Genomic DNA, 25,032 nt, shown 5'->3' with positions numbered 1-25,032 from the left:
CAGCACCCACAACAACCACAACAACCGCACCCACAACAACAAATACAGCTGCCCCAACCACAACCACAACAGCCGCCCCCACGACAACCACAACAACCGCCCCCACGACAACAACTACAGCTGCCCCAACAACAACCACAACAACCGCCCCCACGACAACAACTACAGCTGCCCCAACCACAACCACAACAGCTGCCCCAACAACAACCACAACAACCGCCCCCACGACAACAACTACAGCTGCCACAACCACAACAACTACAGCTGCCCCAACAACAACCACAACAACCGTCCCCACAACAACAACTACAGCTGCCCCCACCACAACCACAACAGCTGCCCCAACAACAACCACAACAACTGCCCCCACGACAACAACTACAGCTGCCCCAACAACAACCACAACAACCGCCCCCACGACAACAAGTACAGCTGCCCCAACCACAACTACAGCTGCCCCAACCACAACCACAACAGCTGCCCCAACAACAACCACCACAGCAGCACCAACAACAACCACAACAACCGCACCCACAACAACAACTACAGCTGCCCCAACCACAACAACTACAGCTGCCCCAACAACAACCACAACAACCGTCCCCACAACAACAACTACAGCTGCCCCCACCACAACCACAACAGCTGCCCCAACAACAACCACAACAACCGCCCCCACGACAACAACTACAGCTGCCCCAACAACAACCACAACAACCGCCCCCACGACAACAACTACAGCTGCCACAACCACAACAACTACAGCTGCCCCAACAACAACCACAACAACCGTCCCCACAACAACAACTACAGCTGCCCCCACCACAACCACAACAGCTGCCCCAACAACAACCACAACAACTGCCCCCACGACAACAACTACAGCTGCCCCAACAACAACCACAACAACCGCCCCCACGACAACAACTACAGCTGCCCCAACCACAACTACAGCTGCCCCAACCACAACCACAACAGCTGCCCCAACAACAACCACCACAGCAGCACCAACAACAACCACAACAACCGCACCCACAACAACAACTACAGCTGCCCCAACCACAACAACTACAGCTGCCCCAACAACAACCACAACAACCGTCCCCACAACAACAACTACAGCTGCCCCCACCACAACCACAACAGCTGCCCCAACAACAACCACAACAACCGCCGCCACGACAACAACTACAGCTGCCCCAACAACAACCACAACAACCGCCCCCACGACAACAACTACAGCTGCCCCAACAACAACCACCACAGCAGCACCCACAACAACCGCACCCACAACAACAACTACAGCTGCCCCAACCACAACCACAACTACAGCTGCCCCAACCACAACCACAACAGCTGCCCCAACAACAACCACCACAGCAGCACCAACAACAACCACAACAACCGCACCCACGACAACAACTACAGCTGCCCCAACCACAACAACTACAGCTGCCCCAACAACAACCACAACAACCGTCCCCACAACAACAACTACAGCTGCCCCCACCACAACCACCACAGCAGCACCCACAACAACCACAACAACCGCACCCACGACAACAACTACAGCTGCCCCAACAACAACCACAACAGCTGCCCCAACAACAACCACAACAACCACAATTACAGCTGCCCCAACAACGACCACAACAACCGCCCCCACGACAACAACTACAGCTTCCCCCACCACAACCACAACAGCTGCCCCCACGACAACCACAACAACCGCCCCCACGACAACAACTACAGCTGCCCCAACAACAACCACAACAACCGTCCCCACAACAACAACTACAGCTGCCCCCACCACAACCACAACAGCTGCCCCAACAACAACCACGACAACCGCCCCCACGACAACAACTACAGCTGCCATAACCACAACCACAACAGCTGCCCCAACAACAACCACAACAACCGCCCCCACGACAACAACTACAGCTGCCCCAACAACAACCACAACAGCTGCCCCAACAACAACCACAACAACAGCCCCCACGACAACAACTACAGCTGCCCCAACAACAACCACAACAACCGCCCCCACGAGAACAACTACAGCTGCCCCAACAACAACCATAACAACCGCCCCCACAACAACAACTACAGCTGCCCCAACAACAACCACAACAGCTGCCCCAACAAAAACCACCACAGCAGCACCAACAACAATCACAACAACCGCCCCCACGACAACAACTACAGCTGCCCCAACAACAACCACAACAGCTGCCCCAACAACAACCACAACAACCGCCCCCACGACAACAACTACAGCTGCCCCAACAACAACCACCACAGCAGCACCAACAACAACCACAACAACCGCACCCACAACAACAACTACAGCTGCCCCAACCACAACAACTACAGCTGCCCCAACAACAACCACAACAACCGTCCCCACGACAACAACTACAGCTGCCCCAACAACAACCACAACAACCGCCCCCACGATAACAACTACAGCTGCCCCAACCACAACCACAACAACCGTCCCCACAACACCAACTACAGCTGCCCCCACCACAACCACCACAGCAGCACCCACAACAACCACAACAACCGCACCCACAACAACAACTACAGCTGCCCCAACCACAACAACTACAGCTGCCCCAACCACAACCACAACAGCTGCCCCAACAACAACCACCACAGCAGCACCAACAACAACCACAACAACCGCACCCACGACAACAACTACAGCTGCCCCAACAACAACCACAACAACCGTCCCCACAACAACAACTACAGCTACCCCCACCACAACCACAACAGCTGCCCCAACAACAACCACGACAACCGCCACCACGACAACAACTACAGCTGCCATAACCACAACCACAACAGCTGCCCCAACAACAACCACAACAACCGCCCCCACGACAACAACTACAGCTGCCCCAACAACAACCACAACAACCGCCCCCACGACAACAACTACAGCTGCCCCAACCACAACCACAACAGCTGCCCCAACAACAACCACCACAGCAGCACCAACAACAACCACAACAACCGCACCCACAACAACAACTACAGCTGCCCCAACCACAACAACTACAGCTGCCCCAACAACAACCACAACAACCGTCCCCACAACAACAACTACAGCTGCCCCCACCACAACCACAACAGCTGCCCCAACAACAACCACAACAACCGCCCCCACGACAACAACTACAGCTGCCATAACCACAACCACAACAGCTGCCCCAACAACAACCACAACAACCGCCCCCACGACAACAACAACAGCTGCCCCAACAACAACCACCACAGCAGCACCAACAACAACCACAACAACCGCACCCACAACAACCACAACAACTGCACCAACAACAACCACAAGAGCTGCCCCAACCACAACCACAACAGCTGCCCCAACCACAACCACAACAGCTGCCCCAACCACAACCACAACAGCTGCCCCAACAACAACCACAACAACCTCCCCCACGACAACAACTACAGCTGCCCCAACAACAACCACAACAGCTGCCCCAACCACAACCACAACAGCTGCCCCAACAACAACCACAACTGCTTCCCCAGCAACAACTACAACAGCTGCCGTAACAACAACAACCACAACAACTGCAGTCCCAACAACTACTACTGCTGCACCAACAACAACGGCCCCCACAACAACAACTACAGCTGCCCCAACAACAACCACAACAACTACACCAACAACAACTACAGCTGCCCCAACAACAACCACAACAGCTGCCCCAACAACAACCACAACAACAACCGCCCCCACGACAACAACTACAGCTGCCCCAACAACAACCACAACAGCTGCCCCAACAACAACCACAACAACCGCCATCACAACAACTACAGCTTCCCCAATAACAACAACTACAGGTGCCCCAACAACAACCACAACTGCTGCACCAGCAACAACTACAACAGCTGCCGTAACAACAACAACCACAACAGCTGCCCCAATAACAACAACAACTGCTGCACCAACAACAACAACTACAGCTTCCCCAACAACAACCACAACAGCTGCCCCAGCAACAACTACAGCAGCTGCCGTAACCACAACCACAACCACAACAGCTGCCCCAACAACAACAACAACAACCAAAACAGCTGCCCCAACAACAACCACAACAACTGCCCCAACAACAACTACAGCTGCCCCAACAACAACCACAACAACCGCCACCACAACAACAACTACAGCTGCCCCAACATCAACTACAACAGCTGCCGTAACAACAACAACCACAACAACCTCCCCCACGACAACAACTACAGCTGCCCCAACAACAACCACAACAGCTGCCCCAACAACAACCACAACAACCGCCACCACAACAACAACTACAGCTGCCCTAACAACAACCACAACAGCTGCCCCAACAACAACAACAAGTGCTGCACCAGCAACAACTACAACAGCTGCCGTAACAACAACAACCACAACAGCTGCCCCAACAACAACCACAACTGCTGCACCAGCAACAACTACAACAGCTGCCGTAACAACAACAACAACTACAGCTGCCCCAACAACAACCACAACTGCTGCACCAGCAACAACTACAACAGCTGCCGTAACAACAACAACCACAACAGCTGCCCCAACAACAACAACAACTACTGCCCCAACAACAACAACCCCTACAACAACAACTACAGCTGCCCCAACAACAACCACAACAGCTGCCCCAACAACAACCACAACAACTGCACCAACAACAACTACAGCTGCCCAAACAACAACCACAACAACTGCCCCCACGACAACAACTACAGTTGCCCCAAGAACAACCACAACTGCAGCACCAACAACAACAACTGCTCCAACAACAACCACAACTGCTACACCAACAACAACTACAACTGCCCCAACAACAACCTCAACAAGAACAACTGCTGCTTCAACAACAACTACAACTGCAGTGACAACTGTAGTTGCCCCAACAACAACCACAACAACTGCCCCAACAACAACCACAACACCTTCCCAAAGTACAACCACAACAGCTTCTCCAACAACTACAACTGTAGCCTCGAGAACAACTTCTCCTGCTGCTCCAACAACAACTCCAACAACTGCGCCAACAACAACAACAACTACCCCTACAATAATCTCAAGTATCCCGACTACAAAAACATCAGCAACTACCCCAACAACAACCACAACTACATCAACAACTACATCCACTACAACAACATCAGCAACGACCCCAACAACAACCACAACTTCCCCAACAATTACAACCACTTCAACGACATCAGCAACGACAACAGCAACCTCAACTACCCCAACAACAACCACAACTACCCCAACAACAAGTACAACAAGTACAACCACTACAACGACAAAAGCATCTACCCCTACAACAACCTCAACAACCAGAACTACTGCAAGAACCACCTCCTCTGCCATGGTCAACAACATCAGCTTCCTTACAGTAGTTTTGATTCTGATGTCACATGTACTCAGCTCATATTTTTAACATTTTTAAGTTCACATCCTGAAAATGAAGCAACAAACTGAAGTACCTGTGAAGATTTGAAATGTTTAAGTAACCAAGTTGTAAAGCATATTTTAATTCTTATTTATTGTAGTTTTAGGAGGGGGGGGGTGTTGTTTTTTTCCAGACATGTTTGATGTTTTCCTCCCTGAGGTGTTGTTTGTATGTGTATCATCCAAACGTGTGATCAGGGACTGATATTAAAAATATTGTGATGTCTGCAATCTCAACACTGAAACACTGATCTTATCATTGCACTTTTCAAAACTATCATAAATAAAATCTATTTGCATTGATTAATGAATGTACCCTGACTGTTTTTTGATGAGAATGATTTCTCTTAATAATAGTTTCTCTACAAACCTGTTCAGTCACAGCGGTAAAATGTAGTAGAGCATGTGTGAAACAGCACTGCAACAGTCAGTGTTGTTCGCTGTTTCAGGAGGACAAAAGCAGAGAGACACTTGCATTCAAGCTGTTTCTGTACACACCTTTAACCAGGACGATATCTACCATTACTCCACCTGTGCATATTTATATGGATGCTGATGTTATCTCATGTTGCTGGCTTATAAAACATCACACTTGCTTTCGCTGTGGTGGACAGCTTACAAGTAACGAGTTCTATTAAATTATAATGTAACTTCATATGTCTAAGACTTTAGACTGCAGTGTACATGTGGTACCAAAAGTTCAGTTATCAAACACTTTCTCTTCACTACAGCTGCATGAAGCTGTCAGACACAGCTGCTCCAACTACAGCTATTGTAACTACAACTACTTCTGCTGCAAAATGAGCTTCATCTCAGTAGCTGTGTCGCTGATGTCACATGTACCTCATAAAGATTATTTATGTTGTTCAGCTCACATCCTGTAAGTGCAGCGATTAAAAACTGAAGGACGTGAAAATGTGAAATGTTTAAATGAGTTGAGTTATGTTAGTGTCAGGGACTGGCTGTGTGCAGGGAGGTGAGGACCCAAATGCAAGACTCACAACACGCGTAGATAAACTCAAAACACAGCTTTATTAACAGAAAGGCAAAGGGCGATACAAAACTACACCGGGGAGAACTAAAACTAACTCACAAGGAGGCACAGGGAAATCACAGGGAAATGCACACAAAACTGAAGGACGATGCGACACGAAACAGAGGGAGATTCTCACATAAATACACAGACGGTAATAAGGGACATGGCAATACACAGGGAGCACAGCTGAGGACAATTACGCATAAAAAGACAGGGAGGACACAGAACTGAAAATACTCAGAGTTATATGAACACAGGTACACAGAGGAAGATAAGGAGCAAAGACATGGGGAAATCTAACAACCAAAAGCCAAACATGACAACCTCGGGACCAGGACTAAACTAACAAGGTGGACTCAAATCATAATAAAAAATGACAAAACACAAGAAACTGAGACCGCTGGGTCATAAGACCCAGGATCGTGATAGTTAGTGTGTGATTCTGACTGAGAGATCGATAGACAAGTTCATTCAGGTACATTTGACCTTCATCTGTGATGTCTTCTTGAGAAGATATGAACAAAAGTTCCCTTATACATGTTTAATGTTATTTGGTTAGGAGTGGCATTAATGTGGCAGACCCTTCCTCTGAATGGAGTTAGAAAGGTAGGCAGATGGTGGAGTAGCTTCAGGGAACTCAGCCAGTAAGTTCCAGGTTAGAGTGCATACATATACTGCCTACTGGTGTGTCTCCCCACCCAGCTAGAGGTGGATGACATAGCTTGACAGGGAGGGGTCCAGATGAGAGGCACAACCCAGACTGGTTTGTCCAAATGCAGGTGCAGTGGTTTCATTCAGGCCAGATAAAACTGCATGTTCTTAAACTCAGGTACACGTGTAGCTCTTAATGCAGTCCAGTAAAGCTGAAATATAAAGTCACCCCCTTTGTGGCTGATAAATCCCTGTTTTTCTTTCTTTGGATTCACTTCAGTGATTTTTTTGTTCAGCTGTCACACAGGTATGTAACGTCTCAGCATGAGGGTTAGCATAGCTACACTGCTCCTCACACATAACGGCCCAACTCACTTTTCTCTGCTGTTTCTTTTCCAATAAGCGTGTGGATGTATTTCTCACACCTCAGTAAACTGGGATGCATCATACTTATTTTCACATTATTTAATGTGAATGAAAGGATTCCATATTTATTTCTTAAGAAAAGTTCCATTACATGATTCTTATATTTTGTTTAAATAAGGCACCGCACAGCTGGAATATTTAAATTGCACTTCAAGGAGCTTCAGACAGCTCATGCTTCATATATAATTTTTCTACTCGTATGAGTCATGTTCTGTCATGTGCTTTTGCAGAGAACTTTATTCTCAAGCTTAGTCTTAGTTTGGGAAACAGTTTTGTTGGACGTCAGGTTCAGGGTCCAAGTCCAGCTGTAGCTTTGAATGATTTTTCCTTTTAACCATCGCACTGCCTGACTGCTCCTCTCTTTATGTTTTATGGACGTAGAGTCTTCATCGTGAGCTCAGCAGGTTTGCTGAAAACTGGTGTTGTGTGTTGGGACTCTGCTTTGGGTATAGATTCTTTCTAATAATCTCTGTGGAATCAGGCACCAACATGACAGCTGTAGATCCTGTCAGTCCTGAAATCTCTACGTTGCGTGGTGGGACTGTAGACGTGACTTGTACTGACATGCCTGAAATCCTGCAGGCAGAACAGTAACACTCACTGAGGTGACAATGATGAAGCATTTCAAGTTAGTTTTATTAATATAGCGGCACATCACAAAAATTGCCTCAAGAGCTGTATCATAAGGTAGTCCCTACAATAATACAAAGAAAGCAGAGAAAACCCCAGCAATCATATAACCCTCTATGATCATGCGTTTTGGCAATAGTGGGAAGAAAAAACTCCCTTTTCACAATAAGAAACCTTCAGCAGAGCCAGGCTCAGGTAGGGTCATCTGCTGCGAACAGGACAAAAGACATGCTGTAGAAGAGAGCCAGAGATTAATAATAACTAATAATTCATGATACAGAGAGGTCTATAAAAAACACAAAGTGAGTGAAGAAGAAACACCCAGTGCATCATGGGAATTCCCCAGCAGCCTACACTAGGGGTGGGTTTTGATTATCGATTTATCGATTAAAATCGATTCTAGCTTGGATAACGTGATATCGATTCATTAAAATCCTGAATCGATTTTTATATATAAATTTATTTTGCCTGAAACGCCAGAATCTCAGGTTAAACCTCACAAAATTTCTACAAGCACCAAACAGCTAAAACAGTAAATGAGAGCAGGTACACGGATTCTGTACAAAGACGTAAACACAAAACGCGGACCCGCCGACGGATCAGAATCAGCGAGCTGTCGCCTTTCTCTCCCGACGGCACGTATGCGGACACAGACACGCCGTCAGGGCTGAAAGCCGACAGCTCACTGATTTTGAAGCGTCGGTGGGCGCTTTGTGTTCACGCCCTTTTTGCGCTAGATTCTGAAGCTGCATGTTTTATCTTTCTCCAAACAATATTGACTGAACCAGCAGCCAAAGATGATCCAAACTACGCTTCACATTTCGCTTCACATAAACATCGTCACAAATTTCCTCTTACTTTTGCTGTTTTGCCTCCACCAAGATAAAAATCACACTTCATGTAGAGCTCTCTCTCTCTCTCTCTGTCAGGAATACTTTCCCATCTTAAAATCTCTGTTTTTTGCATTATTTGCTTACTTATTACGCACCAGTATACGCTGTCGGACATTTTTTTTTTCTTTTTTCTTTTTTTCTTTTTACTTACTTCCGACAAGAAAGCCTCATTTCTGCTGTTCAATACTGAACAAATTTAAACTTTTTAACATTATGCAAAATTTCAAAATGCTTAGCTGTGTCTCTAATAAAACCGCTGTAACTTTGCTCTGCTTCACTTCGTTTTTGATCTACTGCACAATATTTTTAAGGTCATCTGCTATAAAAACCCAGACCAGGAAAACCGCCTTCATGTTTTTCTGTGATCGCATCGATTCGGGACCTTGTGAATCGGAATCAAATCGATTCTAGAAATCAGTGACGATACCCAACCCTAGCCTACACCTACACCTATCGCAGCATAACTAAGGGAGGATTCTGGGTCACCTGATCCAGCCCCAACTATATGCTTTAGCAAAAAGGAAAGTTTGAAGCCTTCAGTTGAAGATCTGAGGACATTTTAAAAACGTATTGTTATATTGAACCATTTTGTGTCATCAGTTTGCTGTGTGAAGTGGGCAGGATTGGACACAAATGCACACTCACAGACATTACTTTAACATGACAAACACAGCTTTATTGCTGGCATCCACAAATACAAACAGACTGGAAAGACCACAGGCAGAACACACAGCAGAGAAATGATGGAGATTGTGACCACGGACAGAGAGAAACAGAGGCTTAAATACACAATCATGAGGGAACCAGAAACAGAAAAGAAACACAGCTGGGGCTAATCAGACACGACGAGAGAGAGGAAGCAAAGCTGAACATACTCAGCATGGAACGCAACACTGTCACAACAGAGTTTAGGCTGAATAACGCGAAATCGATTCATTAAATTCTGAATGATTTTTAAATATAAATTTTAAATATAAATGAATTTCAGGTTAAAGCTCACAGAACAATTTCAACAACCACCAAACAGCTAAAACAGTAAATGAGAGCAGGTAAACGGATTCAGCACAAAGACGTAAACACAAAGAGTGGATCGTTCACCCAACGGCACGTACACAGACACGCCGTCGGGGCTGAAAGTCGGCATCTCACAGATTCAGGTGCTGCAGGTTTCGTCACTTCGACCAAAATTGACTGAACCAGCAGCAAGAAAAGATCCAAACTAAACAAACTACAAAAACACACTTCCTGCACAGCTCTCTCTCTCTCTCAGTGTATTTCAAGAACAGTTTCCCATTTCAAATCTTTGTTTTCTGTATTATTTGCTTGCACTGAACACAACAGTAGACTGCTGTCTTCAGTGCTGTCGGCCTCCTACAACAAAGCCTAATTTCTGCTGTTCGATACTGAAGAAATTTAAACTTTTTAAAATGTTGCTAAATTGCAAAACTCTTAGCTGTGTCTCTGTAACTTTGCTCTGCTTCATTTCTGCAGCATCAGGTAATGTTCCTCTGCTGATTCATGGTTTTCTTCAGTTTTTGATCTACTACACAAAATTTTTAAAGCGGTTATCTGCTATAAAAAGTCAGGCCAGGAAAATCTGCTTCATGTTTTTCTGTGTTTTATCCTGTTACTTTGACACAAAGGCATCTGCTGTGATGCTCACACCTCTGATGAAGTTTCAGAAGTGTCAGCTTTGTTTTTACACATAGTTATAAAAATATGGATATGTACTGATAAATGATCAGAATTATAATATTTCTAACTGTCCAATTGGGACCTGATTATAGTGGAGATACCTTAGGAAATGGAACACAGACATGAAACATGACAGACTGGGAAGACGGGATATGGGCGAGGAATAAAGAAACAGAGAGCGCGAGGCAGAGACATGGATTGAACACGAGGAGGGAACATGGGCATAGAAAAGGGAAACAAGACACAAGGACACACACACACCCACACACATAAACACTGAACACACAGAGAGGGACACAGAGGACAAAGACACAAGGGAACCAAAATGGACAAGAAACTAACGTAGAATAAACTCAAGACTCTTAAACGAACCTTAAATAATAATATAATAAAAATGACCCAGAACCATGACATAATGTCTTATCATACTTTAGAAGATTAATTTTAAAAATAGATAATAAAACTTAATAAAATATTATATTAGACGAAAAGGTTTATCCAAACCTATTTGTCCACTTGGCTCTCATCAAACAATGCTTTAAAACTATTTTAACCTCACATTCAGATCCAGTGAACGAACTCTGGACTTGCAGCTTTGGACACAAAACGAGAGAAGATTTGATACCAAAGAAAAATGTAAAGGTTTCATTAATCGTTCATAGAATTGTCAAAAATGAGTCCGAATCGTTTCTGACAATTGAGGACCCTGGAACGTTCTTCGTATGTTTTCTGCTCGCTAACAACTTCTTGTCTTTAAATTAGCATCTCCCTTCTGCTACTGCAACTTCTGCAGTTCACATTTTGGACAGGCAACGAGTGAAATGGGCACGGTGGACTGGCGTGTCTATTACACGTTTTGCTGCGATACTGGGTTGCTCCATCCATTCTCTGCTAGTGGTGCCATGTTTAGTTGTTCGCTGTGTGATTTTGATAGTCATGTGATCTGTGTACCCTTTTCCCTGATTGTTTGCATCTGTGTCCCCAGACACTGACTCGGTGTACGAGTCCAGTTTGTTCTTTTGACTTTTGTCAGAGCATGTGTTTACAATCTCATATGTTTCCAGCCATTCTTAGATTCTGTTTTTCTTTCTTTTTTGTTTTCATGCAGAGGAACTCAGAGTATGACTTGACAAATATACTGTATTGTAAATGTGATGTATTATTATAGAGAGAAACTCCCAAACTAGCAGGTGTGTCATTTCTTCTATTGTGCTCTCCTTTGTTAACTGTCAGTCCCGATAATGTGAGCGGAAATGCATCAAATGTTTGCCCTTTATTCAAGAGTCAGCTTTGCTGTCTGGAACCAGCCTGGGTTGATTTCATTATGAAGTCATCAGATAGGATGGTTTCATAAGGAAAGATTATGTAACCATGCAGAAATCAGCCAGATTTTTAAAAAGACACTCTTTTCTGAGTAAATAGATGCATTTTTATGTGAATACAGAGAAACATGTTCAACTCAGTGTCTTGTATGCAGTGTCTTACTGCTCCTCAGTCACATGACAGCCTGTCGTTGGCTCTGGATGTGCAGTACAAACACACAGGCATTGTTCTGTATGTGCTGGTCTTCGCATTCTGTGCTCCAGACAGCTCACTGTTCTCACATAAACCTTCAATATGCAGCAGGAGAGTAATCCTTTCACTCTGACTACAGTCAAAAGACATTTTAGTTTTCCCAGCTTTAAAACGAAACCTGAGATCTCATCCATATCAGATCATAACTCATTTGAGAGCCTACATAAATTATATCTGTCTGATTTAACCCCGACTCTCTTTGACATGATGAGCTCTGAAAGCTGACTGAAACTCTTCAAATAAGCCATTCCTCTGCAGATGATCTGTTAGCTGTTTGACAACTACTCTTTCAAGGATGTTTGATATGAAAGGAAGGTTGGAGATTGGCCTATAATTAGCTAAGACAGCTGGGTCTAGAGATGGCTTTTTAACTTCTGCCGTCTTGAAGGCTTGTGGTACATTACTGATAAATACAGGCAGTATAACAGTGTTTCCTGAAAACCCTCTCCTGTCTGATCATTTCCTGATAACATTTACATTTACAATAATTGATTACACAGCAGTGGAGAGTAGACTTTATCACAGTAGATGTCTTTCTGAAAGTACTGTAACTAAGTTTAAGAATATAATCCACCCACTGTTATCATCTTCAATGCCCTGTACCAACACAGAGCAGAGCAGCTACCTGAACGTTGCTCCAACAGAGGTCGATCATCTTGTTAATAATTTTACTTCTTAATCTACTCATAATCATCTCCAACACGTTCTCACTCCCAAAGTGTAACATTTTACACTAGGTGGCAAATCGTCCAACACGTCCCTATATGACGAGATCAGAAAAATTAGGAAACATGAGAACCATTTGGAATGAATCTACACGTATATATTTGTTTTACTTAAATTGCTTTGGAAAACACTATTTAACATATTAAAGTGCTGGTTAAGGTTAGGGATAAGGTTATGGTTAGGGCTGGAATACATGGCTGGAACAAGCATTACCGTGGGAGCGTCGTTCTACTGGATTTCATGCATAACCCGAAGTGTAGCATAAGAACGCAAACGGTCACCTTTCGCTTTCCTTAGGAACGCCGCAGGACGTGACAAATCATCAGTATATTATGCCTCGGGAGTGAGAACGGGCTGTCATCTCACAGATGTAACATTATCTACAGCTACTTTTAGTACCATTGATGTTCATTTAGACTCTTTTTCTCCAATTGATCTTTCTGAGTTAACTTCAATAATTACTTCCTCCAAACCATCAACGTGTCTTTTAGACCCCATTCCTACAAAACTGCTCAAGATTTATGCTGCTGGGGAATTGTAAGACTATGAACATGAAATTATCCCTTTTTTATTTTCATTAATTGTTTTTTTTTATGTACAAACATTTATGTACAAACAAAGACTAATTGTCTTTTGCCATGTGACAAATATGGCACTTTACTGGAAAGCTTTATTTTTAAAATCACAGAATCAGCCAGTCCTAAGACATTTTTTGATATCTCTATCTCAAACTACAAATCCTGGTTCATTTCACACATTCATCCCCAACACTACAGTGTGGGTCACATAACTGCCGTATTGATGGACTGACGAGTAATGTTCAGTCAACATAAGTTACTTTTACATGAAGTGTTTTGTAGGACGTCTTTGCTAAATATTGCGCAGAGATGTTTAAGATAACAGATAAGATTACCTTTATTAGTCCCACGTGTGGGAAATTTGTTTGATTCATTGTGTGCAGCAGCTGCTGGTGTCAGTGATCAGAACCAGGAACATGTTTAATAAAAACATGTAGATTCTTTTTTATTCTCCTGGTAAATACCAACAAGCTGACTGACAGCACAGTCTATTACAGTCTGATGATGCATTTAAGCAGCAACACACCCAATGCAGAGAAATATTCTATACTTTAGGGTGGTGACTGTCTTCATTCACTCTTTTGTTTTGATTGTTCTAGCATCTCTTTATAGCTCCAAGAAATCAAAGTTGTTTGTTATGGTGATTTTCATAATGAAAACATCTATTATGAATGTGCTGTTTATTGTGAGGATGATTCTGTAGGACTTCAGTGCTTCGTGGTTGCCTTCTTGGTCACTCTGAAGGTCATTTTCTTCACTCTCTATGGTCTCTATTGATTCTTTGTTGGTAAATTAAACCCTTTTAGGTATATCAAATTGAGTCCATCTGAGTTGAAGTTAAAATCCTCCCATGACCACTGAAGGAGAACCTGACTGCAGGTTTGAAATGAAAGTAGGTTGAACAGGCTAAGAAGGAGTGCCGTCATTTACTGAACTGGCAAAACAGTGATAGCAGTGCAGTAAACAGCACTGGAAAGTATGAAGAGCTGCTTGCTTCTTAGTGGACTCACTGCAATCATCACTTTTAATGATTTAACAATGATTCTAAACTGTGATCAGACAGATTGAATCTGTGTACATCAACTCCAGTGGACACGCTTCCAGGACAGTCTTTGAGTTCCAGCCTTCTTTCTTCGAATTAACGTAAAACTACAAATTGGAGGTCTAATTATCTTTTAATAAACATGTTCTAATTGTAGATGACTCAGTTTATTAATTAAAAGAACAATGATGGTTTGTATCTACTCCAGCCTCCATTCAGTGTTCAGTGTGTGCAGGTGGTTTTAATAAAAGGTGTTCCAGTTAGTGAGGTAAGTTCTTACTGTGACAATACAAACCATTGGCATCAACATGAAATCCAGACCTGAAAAGTAATTTCATGTAAGCGAGAGTTCATTTGAAAAAAAAAATTACTAAATAAATGCATTCAGTGCGTGCTTCATACTGTCAGTTCTACACATGATCCTCACATTGTTTGCAACGGCAACTTTCTGTTTCACACTTGGATGCAGAATGCTCCCGCTGTGTGCTCAGGGTTACTTTTCCACAGAGCCCACGGTTCCCAAAGTGGGCAGAGCCAATGCAGGGAGAGCGGTGTATGAATAAAAAAAGAATGCTAGGACACTGCGAGCATAACGGACAGGTTTTTGATGGGGGTCCCACACAAACGGAAAGCAGAAGATGAAGCATCGCCAAAAATGCTTCCCACCCAACTTTTATTAATAGAAGACATGCTGTGGAAGAGAGCCAGAGATATATGCTTTAGCAAAAAGGAATTTTGTCTTCTTAAAAGTAGAGCTTAAAAAAGAGGTTTCTTCAAATGAGCAACAAATCACTCTGTAATAAAATAAAACTATGCTAGGTAAAGATCCATTAAAATTATTGTCTTGTAATAACTGTCTGTTTTGAATTTAAAACACATATATGAGGTTAATAATGACACCATATTCAGTGAGGTGTCAGATCAGAGTGTCACTGTGTTTACAGTTTAATAAAGAAAATGTTTTTATCAGATATGATACAGCTCATCATATCTGATAATGTGCCATAAAACAAAGTGCAACCCAGGACTCTTACTTGTAATGAAACGTTCACATCTTAAAAGCAGCAGCATCTCCCACCAGTGATTAGAGAAAATTTTGCTGATAAAACCTCTGGACACGCCTGCAGTACAGGACTCCACCAGTTGAAGATCTGAGGACTTTTTTTTAGAACATGTTGTTGACAGATCATCAGTATTAAACCATTATGTCGCAATCATACTTTAGAAACACCTAATGACAGAAATAGCTGATTAAAGGTCAGACAGGACAGGTTTCATGGTGTCGTAGCTGCCAATGACGTGTTCCCTTCTGTTTGATGGATATGTGGCATTCCTCAGTGAAGACTCAACCACCTCCTAAGCCTCTGAAAAAGATTGCAGTTGTTTGCTGACTTCAATGCACAAAACAATAAATTCTAATTCTGAGTGCCTGTTAATGCACAACAGGCTAAACTATGAGGTGCGGCTGAAAGATTATAAGATAAGATAACCTTTATTAGTCTCACATGTGGGAAATTTGTTTTGTTACAGCAGCTTTGTTATGCAACGAGATAACCACACAATAGCCACACCTCATATGACTGAGCGTGCGTCGGGATCAAACCTGCTCAGCTATATTTTCTAAACTGTTGTCTATGCTGCTGTTCATCCATGTACAGTGGGATCCAGAAGTTTGGGCAACCTTGTTAATAGTCATTATTTCCTGTATAAATCGTTGGTTGTTACAATAAAAAATGTCAGTTAAATATATCATAGAGGAGACACACACAGTGATATTTGAGAAGTGAAATGAAGTTTATTGGATTTACAGAAAGTGTGCAATAATTGTTTAAACAAAATCAGGCAGGTGCATAAATTTGGGCACTGTTGTCATTTTATTGATTCCAAAACCTTTAGAACTAATTATTGAAACTCAAATTGGCTCGGTAAGCTCTGTGACCCCTGACCTACATACACAGGTGAATCCAATAATGAGAAAGAGTATTTAAGGGGGTCAATTGTAAGTTTCCCTTCTCTTTTAATGAAGAGTAGCAACATGGAAGTTAGGAACATATTGAGAAAATGGAAGACCACAGGCTCAGTTCAAGTTAAGGCTCGAAGTGGCAGACCAAGAAAAATCTCGGACAGACAGAAGCGACGAATAGTGAGAACAGTCAGAGTCGACCCACAGACCAGCTCCAAAGACCTACAACATCATCTTGCAGCAGATGGAGTCGCTGTGCATCGTTCAACCATTCAGAGCACTTTACACAAGGAGATGCTGTATGCGAGAGTGATGCAGAGGAAGCTTTTCTCCGCCCACAGCACAAACAGAGCCGCTTGAGGTTTGCTAAAGCACATTTGGACAAACCAGCTTCATTCTGGATTAAGGTGCTGCGGACTGATGAAACTAAAATTGAGTTGTTTGGGCATAACAAGGGGCGTTATGCATGGAGGAAAAAGAACACAGCATTCCAAGAAAAACAGTAAAATATGGTGGTGGTTCCATCATACTGTGGGGCTGTGTGACCAGTGCAGGGACTGGGAATCTTGTCAAAGTTGAGGGACACATGGATTCCTCTCAGTATCAGCAGATTCTGGAGACCAGTGTCCAGGAATCAGTGACAAAGCTGAAGCTTTCAACAAGACGACGACCCGAAACACTGCTTTAAATCAACTAAGGCATTCATGCAGAGGAACAAGTACAACAGTCTGGAACGGCCATCTCAGTCCCAGACCTGAATATTATTGAAAATCTGTGGTGTGAGTTAAAGAGAGCTGTCCATGCTCGGAAGCCATCAAACCTGAATGAACTAGAGATGTTTTGTAAGGAGGAATGGTCCAAAATACCTTCAACCACAATCCAGACTCTCATTGGAACCTACAGGAAGCGTTTAGAGGCTGGAATTTCTGCAAAAGGCAGATCTACTAAATATTGATTTCATTTCCTTTTTTGTGGGGCCCAAATTTATGCACCTGCCTGATTTTGTTTAAACAATTATTGCACAATTTCTGTAAATCCAATAAACTTCATTTCATTTCTCAAATATCACTGTGTGTGTCTCCTATATGATATATTTAACTGACATTTTTTATTGTAACAACCAACAATTTATACAGGAAAATAATGACTATTAACAAGGTTGCCCAAACGTTTGCATCCCACTGTATGTCCAAAGAACTAAGAAAAAAGCTCCACGTGTTGGATGAACTTCAGACTAATTTAATGATCAAATCTGATCTTGCACTGATTAATTTCCAGATAAGATAGATATAACAAATTCAATAAAGTAGAAACATAAATAAAATATCATCTAGAGTTGGATGTGTGTCCAGTTTAAGGGGCAGCAACATAAACATGAAACATATTCAGCCAACATGAGTGGAAATCATGTTCAGCAGTTACATGTTTAAACTATCTTGTAACCCAAGGTTAGTTCTGGGCGGTCAGTTAAAGAAATATGATGAACACAATGAAAAATTCATATTTATGTTAAATTGCAGCTGGATTTCAACTTGACACTCGTCCTCCAACCCATCACACTAGAGGGTTTCACCCCTGCGCCACACATCTTTAAAGAGCAGAAACAAACAGAAGACTTTGGTGACATCTAGTGGCAGCAGTTAGCGTATACAACTTCAGGAAACCAAACAGCAAACAGATGCAGATACCTCCAGACAGGATTTTGGTCATTGCTGGTGATTTTTTCCTGACTTCTTACAGTATGTGGAAAGTGTCACCGGAGGGAAAAACAATAGAACAAACAGTAGGCATGTCTACAGGACTGTGCCTCTCCTTCACCACTACCAGCATATATACCTATTAAAACAGGAACCACTAACCACTAAGAATATAAAAACATGGCCAGACACTGCTTCCCGCCAGCTGCAGGACTCTTTCTAATGGACAGAATGGACATTATTTGAACACCAGGACATGAACATTTACACACAAACAATACATGTGCTGTTTGTTTGCATTTGTATTTGTATTGTTTGCAGTTGGACACATCCCAACAATAAGCCATTGATATCGGCACCCTCCTCAGAATACTGGACGCTGCATTCAGGGCAGGGGGCAGTGCTCACTACATCATAGCTAGACCTTTAGAGGGGCATCAGTAGGGTTGCCAACTCCCTGAAAAATAAATAAGGGACACCTCATGGCCAGGGCTGGGCGACCCGATTGTCTTCACCCTTCCCAGTGTGGGGAATTTTTTTAGCTCTGTTTTTTGTGTGTGAAATTATTTTTTTAACCATTTGACAAAGTGCGTCTCTTTTCAGCTCAATACTTTTGTTTCTAAATACGGAACGATTCCGTTTTTCAAGGGACGGTTGGCAGCCCTAGGCATCAGGGCTGCAAAACTGACCTATAAAAGAAAATAGAGGACCACTTCACAAACAATGACTCCAGTCGGGCGTGGCAAGGCAAACAAATTGAATAAGTCATAAAAAGCAGCAGTCCTTCCCCTCAGAACATCAATGCCTCACTGGCAGAGACCTCCGACTCTCCAAATGAATTCATATAGACTATGGTCCTCTTGGGTATGTCACAAAACTGTTTTGTAAAAAGATGGATATGAATATGGATATGGACGCTTTTCTTTGGAAACTCCTTTGACTACGATGACCTGGATGACTGAGACAGAAATGTTTTAATCTGTCTGCATTGCTTTTGAGCAAATCTTTACACAGAAAAAGTTTCAGAAAGGTATTTTTCAGGTTCTTCTGACAAGGCTTCAATTTTGGAAAATGCTATTTTGTTTATAGTGGCAACTTATAAACCCTTTGTGATAAGAACATAGTTACCACAGTCCAAGTCATACCTTCAAAAAGTATGCACTTTGTGCTCTTGTGGACCCATCCAAAATTTTTCCAGTGATTTGGCTTGGTATTGGATAAATGTGAGGGAAATTCTATAGAAATAACATAAATACACCCATGTTTTCAAATACATTACAAAAAACGTAAATATGCTATGTCATTATGATCAAACCAGCTTTTCAACATACCTCACACTGCAAATAGATTAGGCCATCTATTGCCTTATAAAACAAATAAATAAATATATATGAATAAAAAACAGAACTAAGGAATACGATTCATTAAGTAACTGTACAAATAAAGTGTATTTAAAGCAGAATTTAACATTAGTTAACCACTTGGGTACAAAGTTATGACAACATAAAAGGATTTTTATGTCAAGAGGTACCTCATCTGAAATGTTTGTCTGGTCAAACAGGGATTTCAAACTTGAAATACCAATAGAGTTTGGTCCAGCTACTCCCACAAGGTAATCTGTGAGAAAGCATATGCTGTAGTCAACAGATATCATTTTCTTTTTGCATGCTGCAACCATGATCCATTTCAGTCTTCTGGGAGCTTTGTCTGGTTGTAGTTCTTTTTTCTCCTCCTCTCCCCTCATCTATTAATTAAATTGTTTTCTGACCTTCCTTCCCGACCTGTCTTCCCAATGTGATGTTTAAGCAATATATGTATGGTCAGAAGGGGGTGAAATTTTCATTGCAGTTGTACGTGTAACATTGCATGTGATAGTAAAAGGCTTGATTGGTTGATTATTCAACATGAGTTGACATTTACCTGACATTGTGAAGGAGTCGCAGTTTCTGTGAGGATGTAAGAACATAACATGTGGATGTGTTACACTTCTTTTTCACAAGTTAATAACAATCAATAATTTTCATTCCATTATTAACAAGCTATCACACGATATCCCAGGGACAACATTTACACGATGGCCCAGGGACAACATGTACACGATGGCCCAGGGACAACATGTACACGATGTCCCTGGGACAACATGTACACGATGGCCCAGGGACAACATGTACACGATGTCCCTGGGACAACATGTACACGATGTCCCTGGGACAACATTTACACGATGGCCCAGGGACAACATGTACACGATGGCCCAGGGACAACATGTACACGATGTCCCTGGGACAACATGTACACGATGTCCCTGGGACAACATTTACACGATATCCCTGGGACAACATTTACACGATGGCCCAGGGACAACATGTACACGATGTCCCTGGGACAACATTTACACGATATCCCTGGGACAACATTTACACGATGGCCCAGGGACAACATGTACACGATGTCCCTGGGACAACATGTACACGATGTCCCTGGGACAACATTTACACGATGGCCCAGGGACAACATGTACACGATGGCCCAGGGACAACATGTACACGATGGCCCAGGGACAACATCTACACGATGTCCCAGGGACAACTTTAAGACGATGTTCCAGGGACAACATTAAGACGGATTACTGTTAATCTCCATAGAATCAAGAACTCATGTCCAGCTTCACAGCTATGGACCAGTTAATTATGTTTCCAGGTGATATTTTGATTCATAGATTCAGCACACAACCATTAGTCTAGGCCTTTTAGTTCGAATTCTCTTCACTTATGTTTGTAAAATGATCAGGGAAGCTACTGCAATTTTGCCTGACAACATTTCTATGACAACCTTCATAATGCTTCATAATACATGGACAATCAATTTTCTGTCTTGAGCAGCGGTTCCCAACCCCCGGGCCACGAAACACCAAAAAAGTTGGGGAACGCTGGTCTAGAGAACACTGGTTAGCTAATGCTGTCGTCAAGTAGCCTATCACTAGCAAACAAACAGCAAGCCAAGTGAGGAACATATGTATAATGCTTACCGTTTATTAAAGAAAAGTATCCTAAAAAGGGACTTCAAATTCGGCGGACAGGCGGCGGTTTCTCGCAAGTGAAGCGGAGCGCTGGATTGACACACAGAGGAGTGCACAAGTGAAGAAAATTTGTTTTAAGGCGGGTATGTCGAAGTCACAGAAGTATGACGTCACAAGAAGTCTGTGAAGGTTCTCAGTCATCCAGGTCATCGTAGTCAAAGGAGTTGCAAAGAAAAGCGTCTGGACTTCTTTAAGTTGCTTGAAGACGTTTCACCTCTCATCCGAGAAGCTTCTTCAGTTCTAAGGTCAAATGGCCGAGAGTCCCAGATTTAAACCCAGTGGGAGTTTCCCCCCAAAGAGGGACAAAGGACCCCCTGGTGATCCTCTAATCACATGAGCCAAGGTGTGAAAGCGGGTGTGGGACCTAATCAGCCAGGGTTTCGGGTGAGCTCATTGTGAAACCTGGCCCCACCTTGTCATGTGAATTCCTGAGGTCAGATGGCCCAGGATGTGAGTGGGCATTAAGGCGTCTGGGGAGGGAACTCAAAACTGGATTATAGATGGCAGACAGTTGGTGTCGTAAACCACCACCTCTGTTCAAAGATTTCACTCCTCTTTCAAACCATCCTGTCCTCTCTGTCCAAAATGTGAACATTGGCATCCTTGAAAGAATGACCTTTGACCTTTAGATGCAGATGGACTGTTGAGTCTTGTCCTGTGGAGGTGGCTCTTCTATGTTGTGCCATGCGCTTGTGAAGTGGCTGTTTGGTCTCTCCAATGTAGAGGTCTGGGCATTCCTCGCTGCACTGTACAGCATACACCACGTTGTTAAGTCTGTGTTTAGGAGTTTTGTCTTTCGGGTGAACCAGTTTCTGTCTGAGTGTGTTGCTGGGTCTGAAGTACACTGGGATGTCGTGCTTGGAGAAAACTCTCCTGAGTTTCTCTGATACACCGGCTACATAGGGGATGACAACGTTGTTGCGTCTGTCTTTCTTATCCTCCCTCGCTGGTGTCTGATCTTCTTTTCTGTGCCTCTTTGCTGACTTTATGAACGCCCAGTTAGGATAACCACATGTTTTGAGTGCTTCCTTTACGTGTGTGTGTTCCTTCTTTTTTCCCTCAGGCTTAGAGGGAACATGTTCTGCCCGGTGGTGTAGGGTCCTGATTACTCCAAGTTTGTGTTCCAGAGGGTGATGGGAGTCAAAGAGGAGGTACTGGTTCGTGTGTGTGGGCTTTCGGCAAACTTCAATGTTGAGGTTCCCATTCACTTCAATGTGCACAGCGCAGTCCAGGAAAGGCAAACAGTTATCCTTTGTGTCTTCCCTGGTGAACTTGATGTTTTTATCCACAGCGTTAATGTGCGCAGTGAAGGATTCCACTTCTTGTGTTTTGATTTTGACCCAGGTGTCGTCTACATATCTGTACCAGTGGCTGGGTACTCTCCCTTTGAAAGAGCCAACCCATATGGAATAGATATAGAAAAAAACTTATAAAAGACTTGCATCAGATGTGTCCTACTTCATATAGTGAATCATATAAGGCTTATATGATTTACTCATGAGAGTGGCCACTTTCACATATTGTTTTAGTAAGTATCCAAAACATACAAGTTTCATTTATATAATTTTTCTAGGGATCTTATATCTGTTTTCACTCTTGTATGCTTTTCATACAAGTTTCACACAAGACAGGTACAAACTTTGTAAGATATATATATATGTCTTTTCCATATGGGAAGAGCCTGTGAAGAGAGAGACTACATCCAAGGACACCATGGTTTCATCTGGATCCAGCGTAAGTTTCTGGACCTTGTCGGTGAAGTTGGTGGAGTTCTTGATGTGGTGTGGGGTGTTCCCCACAAGAGGTGCAAGGATGGTAGCAAGGTGTTTTGAAATGTTGTAAGTGGCTGAGTTTATGCTACTGACTATGGGTCTGAGTGGGACACCTTCTTTGTGGATCTTAGGAAGTCTGTAAATGCAGGGTATGGCATCCCCTGGGTAAAGGCGGTGATATGTAGGGCGGTCAATGATTTCGTCCTTTTCAAGGTCTTGAAGGCAAGCTATAACTTTCTTTTTGTAGCTGCTTGTGGGGTCTCGCTTTAATGCTTCGTAGGTGTTGTTGTCACTGAGGAGAGTAGTGATCTTTGTGTGGTAATCTGTTGTGTTTAGGACCACGGTGCACCTTCCCTTATCAGGTGGTAATATAGTGATGTTGTGGTCTTTGCTCAGGGAAGCGACGGCCTTCTTTTCTTGTATTGTGAGGTTAGACCAGGGGTCGGCAACCTGCGGCTCTTTAGTCCTTATTTTGCGGCTCCGGGTGGTTTGGGAAAATAAGACGTATTTAGCTGAAGTATATTTTATTTGTGTTTAGTTCTTTTTTTAACTTGTACTTCTAAATTGGAAGATTATTGTGATATTGAAATATAAAAATAAAATTATATTTTATTATTTTTTCATCGCTCAAAATAAGCGTCACACTCGCGGAAGCCGGTGTACCTGCCGAAACGCCGTGCATTTATCGAGACTTTCAACCCCAGATAGGCCAATTATGGATCTTCGGATCCACATTATGTCAGCAGCTGTTCTCCACCGTGAACTATGTTAAAAACAAACACGCTCACGCCTCACAGATGACAGCTTACAGTCCTGCGTAACGATGAAAGTGACTTCGTACCACAGCAGACCGGCTGCTTTTCAGCATCTCTTTATTGACCACTTTTCACACACGGTTGCTGTACGCATACAGCCGGCTGTAGCTTTTCAGCTCACAGCCCGACAACACAACAGCAGAGAGAGCACAGACTTTAAGGCGGCGTGATTGCGGGTGTCGCTCAGCTGAGGAAAAACTGTACCTCCCCACCACTGCCAGGTTTAGAATATAAAAACCTGTGAATGAACAGAAGGTAGAGGGTGCTCCAGAAACAGTGAAAAACAATTCATGAAATAGAAAGATGTGAAAAGTTTCCACAAATATTACATAAAAAGGAGAGCAAAAAATACAGTTTATTAAAGCCTTATTCACACTGAGGTTGTTTTAGGCTTAGAGAAATAAAAGTTTACACCTTTAAAGACCTTAGATTGTAAGAATCCTTTACCATCACTTTTGATACCTGTGTATATTTGAAATTTTCTGAAGTTCAGTGCAAAGCCTGAATGTAAAATGTGAATTCAGGCAGGCCTGAAACGTGAAGCCGATGCTGAAATGCATGAAACGTGCAATCTTACTCATGGCCATCAGAGGGCAGCTTCTGACTGAAAGTTGTATTGTATAGTATGTATTTGTCTGATTAATTGATGGACTCGGTCAGTATTTTCAATTTATTACATCAAAAGTGTATTTTAGTCAGGTCTCACCTTCTGCCTCTGATAACTGAAGAATGTTTTCCTGCATTAAGTGCTGCAATAACCTAGAAAAGTTAAAATCAGAACCAGAAATACTTTATTAATCCCAAAGGAAATTATGGGTTACAGCAGGCAGCATGGTTGGCGCATGCGCACTCACAAAGGAACCCTCCGACCAAACACACTTTACACAAACATCACATTGGGGAGACAGGTCAAAGAGGTGGGCTGATAAAAAAAAATCAACGAAAGTACACAAC

The 25,032-nt window shown here is 43.1% G+C and overlaps 1 protein-coding gene across 1 annotated transcript; it reads left to right on the top strand.

Annotated features, from left to right (window-relative positions):
• Positions 1-185: 185 nt before the first annotated feature.
• On the top strand, positions 186-8,207 carry LOC135932624 (mucin-5AC-like; the record flags this gene model as incomplete). Its single annotated transcript, XM_065470117.1, has 6 exons — positions 186-426; positions 2,668-3,337; positions 4,058-4,398; positions 4,561-4,760; positions 4,793-5,420; positions 8,095-8,207. Coding segments are annotated over 6 exons (2,193 nt in total), but the record flags the coding sequence as incomplete, so codon positions are not given.
• Between the last annotated feature and the right edge of the window lie 16,825 nt (positions 8,208-25,032).

The sequence above is a fragment of the Pelmatolapia mariae genome, linkage group LG3_W, assembly GCF_036321145.2.
Source record: "Pelmatolapia mariae isolate MD_Pm_ZW linkage group LG3_W, Pm_UMD_F_2, whole genome shotgun sequence".
NCBI lineage: Eukaryota > Metazoa > Chordata > Actinopteri > Cichliformes > Cichlidae > Pelmatolapia > Pelmatolapia mariae.
Note: the sequence above shows the minus strand (reverse complement) of the source record. Positions and strands in the feature narration are given on the sequence as shown.